This window comes from Papaver somniferum, chromosome 10, assembly GCF_003573695.1.
Source record: "Papaver somniferum cultivar HN1 chromosome 10, ASM357369v1, whole genome shotgun sequence".
Taxonomy (NCBI): Eukaryota; Viridiplantae; Streptophyta; class Magnoliopsida; order Ranunculales; family Papaveraceae; genus Papaver; species Papaver somniferum.
Window position 1 is genome coordinate 128,270,315 of NC_039367.1, and position 11,443 is coordinate 128,281,757.

General features: G+C 35.0%; 1 protein-coding gene and 1 long non-coding RNA gene across 2 annotated transcripts; both read right to left on the bottom strand.

Moving 5' to 3' along the window:
- Positions 1–5,566: 5,566 nt before the first annotated feature.
- On the bottom strand, positions 5,567–6,037 carry LOC113316204. Its single transcript, XM_026564424.1, has one exon. It carries the CDS (start codon positions 6,035–6,037, stop codon positions 5,567–5,569), a length of 471 nt encoding a protein of 156 aa, XP_026420209.1.
- Positions 6,038–7,700: 1,663 nt separating this feature from the next.
- Positions 7,701–10,024, bottom strand: LOC113314978. The gene is made up of 3 exons (XR_003342640.1): positions 9,671–10,024; positions 8,312–8,431; positions 7,701–8,211 (listed from the first exon to the last, which is right to left on the bottom strand). It is a non-coding gene; the product is annotated as an uncharacterized LOC113314978 (long non-coding RNA).
- Between the last annotated feature and the right edge of the window lie 1,419 nt (positions 10,025–11,443).

Sequence of the window (11,443 nt, forward strand, 5' to 3'; positions counted from 1 at the left end):
CTCACACATCTAGGATTTTTGGTGAATGAGATATCAACCTTGTGATTAATTTGCACAAGTATGATCATCTAGCTCATTAAATGACCGTTGCTTTTGTTTAGTCTTCCTTCTTTGAATATCCCTCAGTTTAGAAGAATACGACATAGCTTGTTCTGCATATCCTTCTGAAGGCTTTTTCTGAGGACTAAATCTAGGACCTCTTGAAATTGGTTCAAGTGGATCAGAATAGATGGGAAGCCATTTTCTAGATTTAGATTTAGATTTACCAAAAGCATAAACATGGGGAATACATTCATTAAAAACATTAGAGTTTAAATGGTTAGAATGTACCTGTGATCTGTGACGACTTATAGGAAGACATCCATGTTTATAAAACTTTTGGTTTTCTGTGGGTATTTGGTTCACCGCGGTAGTCGATTGACTATTTGTTCCATTGACAGTTGATAGAAGCAAATTACGGAGTTTAGAAATTTGTTTCTTTCTTTCAAAACAATGGATAACATAGTGATTTCCTTTTCCACAGAAGGTACATGTTCGTGGAGGTGAAGAAACAACAGGCACTTGTTTAAACTTCATAGCCACCGGAGAAGATTGTAAGTTATGAAAACTTTTCTTGACACAATCTTCATCTGGAGAAACTTTCATTCTGTACAGTAACTCATGAGAATTAGTTTGTGCAGAAGAATATTTCTTTAAAACAGAGTTTTCCTTTTCCAAGGATTTGTACTGTCCATGGGCTAAGACAAGCGATGCTTCAAGTTTCTCCTTCTCAACACGAAGTCTATCTAGATCGGATGAATGCGTCTTGATCAAAATAATTTCTCTAATTGAGCTTTCTTTAGCCAGCTTTTCAAGATCACCAATATTTTCACGTTGTATATTGTTTTCTTGAAGAAGTTTCTCAATTTCCTCGGAGAGTGTCCCTGTAATGTTATAGAGTACCTGTTCACGATCAATAGACTTTGCAAATTCATCAATGAGCTGTACATGATCCTTGAGATCAACAAACTCTATAGAATTTTTTAAAATTCTGGTGAGCTCCATTTCAGCTTTATCTATTATGTCTAATGTCTCATTGGAGGAAGAATGATCAACACAAGATGACACATTCTTCTTACCTCGGGATTCGGAAGAATCATCTAAGGAGTGACCCTTTGAGGTATTTCCGAGACACTTGACAAAGTTGACAGCTTTATGAGGCATTTTGGTGTGCATATGATTCTGTCCACAAACTCATATAGCCACAAACACAGACTTGTTAGGTCTTAGACGTGTTTGCCCGCTCTGATACCAATTGAAAACGCGAGGGTCTAACAACACCACCCAATATTTCGCTTAGCAATCTGTATGGACTAACTCCGAAATATTTTGCTAGAGAATCAACTAGACAGTCAGACTCAATATAGATAAAAGTATCTCAAGGAGTTAATATCTCTCTCTTGATTTGATTTTTACTTCAAGCTAAAAACAATAGCGAGTCTTTATCAAATACAAGGAATAACTTGGACGGTACCAAAGACCAATGTCCAAGGATCAATCAATATCAATCAACAACCAAAGGTTGGATTTACAATTGATGATCAAGAACACACAACCTGTATTATTTCAATTATATAAAATATAATGCGGAAAAGAAATTACACAAACACCAGAAATTTTGTTAACAAGGAAACCGCAAATGAAGAAAACCCCCGGGACCTAGTCCAGGTTGAATACACACTGTATTAAGCCGCTACAGACACTAGCCCACTTCAAGCTAACTTTGGACTGGACTATAGTTGAACCCTAATCAGTCTCCCACCGATCCAAGGTACAGTTGTACTCCTACGCCTCTGATCCCAGCAGGATACTGCGCACTTGATTCCCTTAGCTGATCTCACCCACAACCAAGAGTTGTTGCAACCCAAAATCACAGACTTGATAATAAACAGATCTGTCTCACACAGAAAAGTCTATCAAAGGATAAATCTGTCTCCCACAGATAAACCCTATGTTTTGTTCCGTCTTAAGATATAAAATCAAGGTGAACATGAAACAATTGATAATCCAGTCTTATATTCCCGAGGAACAACCTAGATTAATCAATCACCTCTCTACAATCCTTCCTGAGTACACAAGCGGATTGTCGAGGAATCACAAACAGTGAGACGAAGATGTTTGTGACTTCTTTATCTTGCCTATCGGAGAACTCTCGCGATCTCAAGCCAATCAAAGATTGTACTCGTACGATAGAAGATGCAAGATCATATCACACAACTACGATAAAGTAGTATCGGTCTGGCTTCACAATCCCAATGAAGTCTTTAAGTCGTTAACCTGATTTTAGAGAAGAAAATCAAAGGTTAATGGAGAACGACTCTAGCGGGCGTACTAGTAGCACACAGACGTGTGGGGATTAATTTTGCACAATGCTAGATGTCTCCTTTATATAGCCTTCAAATCAAGGTTTTGCCTTAGGTACAAAGCAATCCTTATTCATCGTTAGATGAAAACCTGATTTAGATTCAAACTAAAATTTCTCAACCGTTAGATCGAAAACTTAGCTGTCACACACACTTGGGTAGACGTTTACTAGGTTCGTGAAAACCATGCCCAAAAACGTGTACGTGTATGCTGGTTCAACATAGTAACCCAAAAGGTTAACCATATGAGCATTTTATATCAACCTTGTTCTTCTTCACCATAACTAGTTCAATTGACTCAAATGAACTAGTTAAAGAGTTGCTCAATTGCTTTGAGATCTTATGTAACTACACAAGACACAATTGAAACAAAGATGATTCGATTCGATTGAATCGGCTCATGAACATTATAGCCACGGTTTGCATAAAGCATTCCTTAGTAATTTAACATTTCATGTTCAGAGCACATCTTTAGATCATAACCTCTCAACTTCACAAACAAGTTCGCGGACTTAAGTTAATCGGTTGAGTTTTCCAAACTCAGCAGAAATTCTCGGAAAGAGAACTTCCGCCAGTTCGCGGACTGGGTTCGCGGACTTAGCACACAAACGAGTTTTGTAAAATCCAGCAGAAATTCTCGGTCGAGAACTTCCAACAGTTCGCGGACTGAGTCTTCGGACTGGGTTCGCGGACTTGGCAAGCCAATTCCACAATCCTCCCGATTTCTCTTGATCAACAAAGTTCAAAAACTTTGGTTCAAGGAATACATGGTTATGTAATCTAAACTCTCATTTCAATCATTGAGACATTCTCAGAGGATGCTATGTAGCCGTTATTCACAGACCGATTCACTTCAGAGCAATTCTCAAAGTGATTGAAACTTTTCATGACTTTCGTCACTAGGTGAAGATAAACTTGATCAAAGCGAAACGCTTTACCAACACACGATTTCGAGATAAAAGATAAGCAATGAATGCTCAGCTCGAAATGTCAAATATGTATGATCTAGTCTATATAGCATACGACTTTTGTCTCATAAGAAGTAGGAGATAGAATAGATAGACTTTTGAGTGATAGATAAGTTCAAGTCTCTACATATCTTTTTGTTGATGAAGTTCCACGGTTTCTTGTATAGATCTTCGTCGTTGTATGATGAATCGCCATGAAGTCCTTGAGTTCAACTACACTTTTCTATCCTAGTCCGAGACTTAGCTATGTAGGCTAGAAATCAAGACTCGTAGTTTTGATCACTAACATTGAAAAACATGCTTGAGATAGCAACGCATGCGAGGTCGACCGAGCTATGCACTAACACAACCTTTAGGATAGTAACCTTTTTCCTCTTCCTTTTCCCCCCACCAAAAGTTCATCTGAATTCTATCAATTTTGTCAGTGAGTTCTTTAGGCATCTTGAAAACAACAAGATGATGATTAGCTAGACCGCCTAGCACAGACTCATTCATGACAACTCTTCCTGGTGGAGATATAAATATGGTCTTCCAAATATCCAGTCTACCATTGTAGTTTTCTAGAAGGTGAGCAAAAGTTTCATACTTCCTTTCTTGGAGCAGTAAAGGAACTCCTAAATATTTCTCTTGTAGTGACATTCTTCTAATTTTTAAAATGTTTGAAATTTCATTTTTAACATGAGTTGGGACCTTTTCACTAAAAGCAAGAGCTGACTTATCAAAATTAACAGCTTGGCCAGAGAATTTGCTAAATTGTTCAGTGATGGTATCTAAGTTTCTAGCATCTTTAGTCCTAGCTTTTATGAAGATCAAACAATCATCTGCAAAGAATAAATGAGAAATATGAGGGCAACTCTTAGTAGCTTTGAAACCATGAATTAAAGTTTTTTGCTCAGCATGATAAAGGCTTCTAGATAGATATTACATACAAAGGATAAACAAGTAGGGGGATAAGGGGTCTCCCTGTCTAAGACCCCTTTGAGGAGTATACACATTACCTGGAGAACCATTGAGAAGAATAGATGTGGTAACAATAGTAACACATTGCCGGATCATGTTACACCAATCATTTGAGAAACCTAGTTTTCTGAAACTAGCAATGAGAAAGCTCCATTCAACCCTGTCAAAAGCCTTTGACATATCTAATTTTATTGCCCCACACCCATCAACAGCTTTAGTCTTTTTCATACTATGTATGAGTTCATGGACAATTATGATATTATCATGTATCAATCTACCATATATAAAAGTTGTTTGTGCAGGAGAAATGATTTTATGCAAGACAGTTTTTAATCTAGAAGCAAGCAATTTAGAAATGATCTTATAAGAAACATTGCAAAGACTAGTGGGCCTAAAATCAACAACACTTTTGGGAATTTTATTTTTTGGAATCAAAGTAATGAAATTGTGGTTGAGTTGTTTCAGCAAGTGGTGACTATGGAAGAAAGCTTTCACCATTTTGACAACATCATGGCCAACTGTTTCCCACATTAGTTGGTAAAATCCTGGTGGAAAACCATCTGGCCCTGGTGTTGTCCATGGTTTCATATCAAAAATAATATTTTTAATCTCATCATCATTTGGGATTGCAGTTAACATAACATTATCAGCATTAGTTATACTACCAAAAACATTATCCAAAAACGCATCAGGAATAGGAGGAGAAGTAGTGTTACTCATACTGTTAAAATGGTTTAGAAGTTCAGCTTCAATATCTTCCTTATTATCAAGCCAAATACCCAGATTATTTTGTAAAGATTCATATTTGAGTCCTCTGTCTCCTGAAATTAGCTATGTGGTGGAAGAATGCAGTATTTCTGTCATCCTGCAGTAAAGCCTCATCTTTGTTTTTTCGTCTCCAAAAATCAGACTCAATGTCATACCAGTATTTTAGTTTTTGAGTTAATTCAGTAACAATACTGGTATTGTTGTTTCCACCATTAGTTGTTATGTCAGCCAGTTGGGATTCTAAGATCCTAATCTGAGTGTTGATATTTCCAAAATGGTTGTAATTCCAATTTCTAAGACCATATTTGGTATTGCTAAGACAGTGCACAAGCTGGAAAGCAGCAGAGCCATTCTGATCACTTTTCCATTTAGTTTTAATAAGGTCTTGGCAGCTAGAGTCTCTAAACCAAGCTTTATTAACTTTAAAGGGCTTCTTGGTATTGTTTCCTAATTTGCTAGTAAGCAGCATTATAGGGCAATGATCACTCCCAACGCAATTAAATGATAAAGAGCAGCATTAGGATAAAGGTCATTCCAATCCATAGAGGTTAAGTTTCTACCCAGTCTTTCAAGAATTTGTTCATCTCCACTTCTCATATTGGACCATGTATAAGGGTTCCCTATGTAGTTCATATTGTGAAGATTATTGGTGCTCAACAGAAGATTATTTTCATCTAACTCAGTTTGGCTAATAGGGTTACCACCTTCTTTTTCATCTCTATGAATTATGAAATTTAAATCACCTATAATAATCCATGGGTTATTGTAGGTCATCCTAATATTTCTTAAGTGATCCCATTGTCTCAGTTTGTCAACATCATTAAGAGCTCCATAAAGACAAGTAACTAAAGTGCTAACATTTTCACTGTCTAATTTAACAAGGCAGTTAATCATGTTAAACTGTTTATCTATTTGAAGATCTATGTTATCTTTCCACATGAGCACCAAACATAGGGTTTAAGAGGATGACATTTGGGTATTTAAACCTAGCCAGAAAGTACTTCATTCTCTTTTCTTGATTTTTGGTTTCTGAAAGAAAGATAATAACAGTGCAAATAAATAAATCTGTAGAAAGAAGGAATCTGTAGAAATTTCTTTAGTATCCTTAATAAAAATCCACTTTTCTACCTAAAGTTGCGGGGGAGGTTGTCCAGAGGAGGAGGAGGAAGGAAGACATATTCATATGACGGGCTAAAATCCTTGTGATCTTGATAGAGGGATTAAAGTGTAAATAAATAAAACATAGGGATCTAACAAAATAAGAAAAATTACTAAATAAGAAAAACATATATTTTTATTTTATACTTGCCTATCAAGATACGTACATATTGATGAGATAATATCCAATGGCTTGGGGATGCACCCTTACGGAAGCTGTCACGAGGGTGACCTCGTCACAACACGACTCTACCAGCAAGTTAAAAAGATACTTTCATCTAAATTGGTTACGGTTTTCCCTATTTCATACCTCTACTTTTCCTATTTCTCATCCGCCTTAATTCTTATCCCCAATTATCCTAAGTACCATCCAAAAGAAATTTCATATATCCTAAATCCCATCTATTAATTTTCAATTTACACTTATAATCATCTCTCAAAGCATAATACATCATTCACCACCGAAGCATTACCTCTCCAACTCTATCTCTATAATTCATCACTAGCTTCAGTCACTGTTTCAAAGGATTATTTGAGATCAATTAAGCTAGAAAAGAGTTGGCACCGATATCGAAATTAGGGAGAGTTAATTTGCAAGTGCTGGACACTCTTTTAATGGAGATTCATTTGATTTCTGTATAGCCTATACAACAATATTTTTATAGTGCGTCTAAATAGGATCTACTGTATATGGTATCTGTGTGACATGATTAGCCTATTTTGATGTACACGACTGAGTAGTTTAAGTTCAAGTGTGATCGATAGTCGGTACTTTACTGCAATTAGATGCAAAATCAGACTAACATCTTTGATCTATGTGCTTCTATCACCACACAAAAAATGATTAACCAATAAACCCCAAGTCCCCACCTATTCCTAAATTAAAAAGTTACCGATTGAATAGGTGGTTATTTAGATTAACTACTAACCTCTAAACCTTGTTCACAAAAAGGGATTTCAATAAGATTAACATAATCTTTTTTGATATTAGATTGAATAGGGTAGAAATATTTTTATCTAAATTTTCAATAACGGATAACAATAGTTTACCGATTAATTCATCTATGTCTCAGCAAATTAAATTACACAAGATAAAGAAATCGGTGTACTATAATAACCATTAACAGGAATCTAATTTAAGGTTCTAACTAGATAGTCTTTGATTTTATTCAATAAAAAAGAGGGAAAAACGAAGAAGAAGACTGGTAAAAATGGTAAGTCATGGTAAGAGTCAATTTAACTTTTATAGGTGGTACATAGGAAAAACTAGAATGCAAAAGTAAATTCATTCTAAAAATTGTGAAGGGGATAGGAAATAGGAAAAATGGGGATGGGAAATTGGGAAAATCTTGGTTATTTTGCCCAGAAAAGTGTATTTCTAAACTAAATATTTTGCCTAAAATGTCCTTTAAATGATATTGGTAACCTTCTAGGATTCATTGTTGAGTAAAAAATAGTATGTTCGTCATATTACAAGTACTACTTATCAACAGTAAACGCTCAGTTTCTGGCAATCAATGAGAAATGACATACTTTCTCGATACATAGATACTAAGTGTGGAAATTAATGCATAGAACATAGTATTAATTTTTATCTACCGTACCTCTTTTTGATTATTGGACCAACATTGTCAACTCTAACAAGTGTTTACAAGAAGAAAAACAACCAAATCAAAGTATTATCTGAAGGATCACCAAATCCAGAATCCAAAGTCACACTTACTTCCAACAGTACATTGCAAACAAAGTGCAGTTGCACCAGTTAACAAGTCAATTCTCAAATGAAAGAGAAGATAACAACACCTACACCAGAACTCCATTTACAAAGCCCTTTGTAACACCAGTACACGATGGAGTTACTTGTATGCCATATCATGTGCTTAAGTATGCTACATTTTTTCCATCTATGGTAGAGTACAAGCTGATGGTGCTCGGCTGGCAGTGATGTTGGACACCTTAAAATAAAATCTTATGAAGTTAGTTCAAGTAAATGAACGGAATCTAGTATAACAAGTAACTGAAAAAAACAAAACTTCGGCAATTCCATATGTTTACCATTCGCAAGGTTCACAATAGCACCAACAACTACCCTCCGTATCATATTATCGTCTGATCTTCTAATAAGCATCAACAAGGATAAAAAGCCACTAGCTTCTACAATCTTCTCCCGATTCACTGATACGAAGTGGAATAGTGTACCTTTCTTTATTATTACTAGTAGGAAGAACACCAACATACATAATAATATAAATTCATAATGACGCAACACATGAATAATGAAGTCAATAGATTATATATTTCAAGGTTAGAAAATAGAGAACATAAGTATGCTTAACATTAATCTAATGTCAACTCAGGATGTATTCAGGCACATCAAGCAATAACATAAGATACAACTGGATACATCCAGTTTTGTTATTCTTATTCTTATTTCAATTTTAGTAATCAACATAGGATGTACCTGGTTACATCCAGCAACATCAACAATAGTTCGTCCAGATTCAACTCAATCTAAAACATGATGAAACTGATTTTATCCTAGTTTAAACATGGATGAGGATGAAACCAGTTTATAGTTTACACATGGATGAAAGACAAATCTAAAACAGGATGATACCAATTTCATCTAAAATAGGAAGATAAGAGTTTCATACTACTTTAAACATGGATGCAAACAAAATTAACAAAATCTAAAACATGATGATACATACCAGTTTCATCCATGTTTATGCAGGACAAGAAAAAGCAGACTAAAATTTCATTCATCTCATAAGTTGGGTCTAAGACTGGATGATACCAGTTTCATCCATGTTTATACAAAAAAAAAACACACACTAAATATCATTCATTCATCTCATAATTTTTAGGTATAATGCAGGGTGAATCCAGTTTCATTCACGTTTATGCAAGAAAATATAACCTAGTTACACCAAGAAATAACTCAGGATGTATCTGGATACATCCAGTGTTAGTATCGTTACTCCTATTTCGATTTCAGTAATCAACACGGGATGTACCTTGGTATATCAAGCAACAAAACGTGATGTACCTGGATACATCCAGTGTTGCCTATTATCATAATTTCACTAATCAAATAATCAACTTATATTTCAAATTAAATTTCACTTGAAATTATATACATGAAAGGACCAGGCCAAATAAAATTAGGACCGCCCACAATACAAATGAAAAGGGTTTCAGCATCCTAACCATCGTTAAGATCATTATAACAACCCATGTTCAACAAGTAATGTTAGATTAAAATTACCAGGTACTACAAATACATCTCTCACACCAATTTGTACTAAAATATAGACAAATTACTGAGTTACATCCAGTTATATGAAAACTAAATAAACCAATTCAACAATCAATCCATGTCATTCTGAAATAAAAACAAAAACAAAAACTTACAATTTTTAGAAGAATCATGAATCATCTAGTGAATTGATTTATTCAATCCGTAATTAGTCATTCAAAAATCGTTAATGGCGGTGTAATTGGTGCTTGTGATGGTTATTACTGGTGTAGTTGGTGGTGGAGAAAGACGATGATGGTAGTTAATATTGATGGTGGAGAAAGAGATGTGGTGGTGGTCACTAACGATTTTGGAGATGGTGGGAAAGAGGTGATGTTTCTGGATATGGTGGAACGTGGAAGACAGATGGTGGTAGTTCAATGAAAAAAGAGGAGATATAGTCGCTCGGTAGCGTAACAGGAAGAACAAAGTGTAAATTTACGAGGAATCCAAGTTTGGTTTCTCTCTCTTTTAGAAATCCATAATTAAAATTGGTATATATGTCTACCCAAATTGTAAAATCAACGGTTAAGAATAGAAATTTAAGATCAGATTTATATTTTTACATTTTAGATGGACTAAATTAATCTTAATTAATTACCGTTGTAAACAAAACCATTTCTATAAAAAATAAATAGCATAAAAAAGAATCGTTGACTTGGCTATCTTTTCGCTCAGTTAGTTAATCATTAAGTTCGGTCAATCCGTTTTGTTGCTTATCTTTTCTTGTTCTCACCTTCTTTTATCTCTCCTCTTAACAAAACCGAGTATTAGGAAAAGAACAAACAGCAGTGGTTTTATCAGCACCAAGTAAATGTACTGATTAATATGTATTAATGTTAAGGGAATTTGTTGATTTCTTAAATAAAGTATGCAAATGAACTTGGGGAGAGAGAATATAGTACAGGGTACTACAGGATTACATTCTACAGCTCATGTTGATGAAGGTGAGTGTAAAAGATTGATCCTTAACATGAGATTTAGGTGAGAATCCACCTTAGGATTGGGTGATGAGAAGTATAATGTTACTGTGGCTGGTGGTTCCTCTTGAGTGCTTTAGTAGATGGAGGAACTGGACATTAAATTGAGACTGATAGTGTAGTGGATTGACGTTGTTATGGCAACAGGTGATGTTGGACTTGAAGACTTGAAGTGATAGTGGTTTGTGAATCCAAAACGGCAGCAAAGTTAAGCCTGGTGTAGGTGACTCGGTGGTTGTTTCAACTTGCGATGATCAAAGTTTAATCTTTTCACCTTACATATGGTCCATGATAATTTGATTTTTCAATCTTAATATGGGTGATAATTTGAGTTTTCATCCTGATAATTTGACTTTTCAGTCTTGTATATGGATGATAATTTGAGTTTTCATCCTATATATGGATGATAATTTGACTTTTCAGTCTTATATATGGATGATAATTTGACTTTCCATATGAATGATGAAAAACGGTTGGATTCGTTGGAATGGAGGTTCGGTTTTGGGGAAGAAAAAACGGTATGACAAACTAGAAAATACATCTAGCTAGATTAACGGCAGTACAAACCAAATTGAGAGAGATTTATGTGTGCATGTGAGTGAATTTAGGGATTTTTAGTTATTTGGAATTTTGACTTTTTTCACAGCTGTTTTTCCTTTTCAAAAATAAATAGATAATCCGATAATAAAATGTTATTATAGTAAAACTAGTAGTTCTAAAGTTAGTTTTGGGTTTCTAATATAGAATATCTTAATGGTGGGCTACTAATGTAAGAAATTCCAAAATTGGGCTAGCCATATATTCCCCCAAATGGCATGTTTTCTGAGAGAAGAACCTTTGTCTATCTAAGGAACATGGATGTTATGATAGGTCAATTATCCAAGAAAACAAGGACGACTAGGATCGACC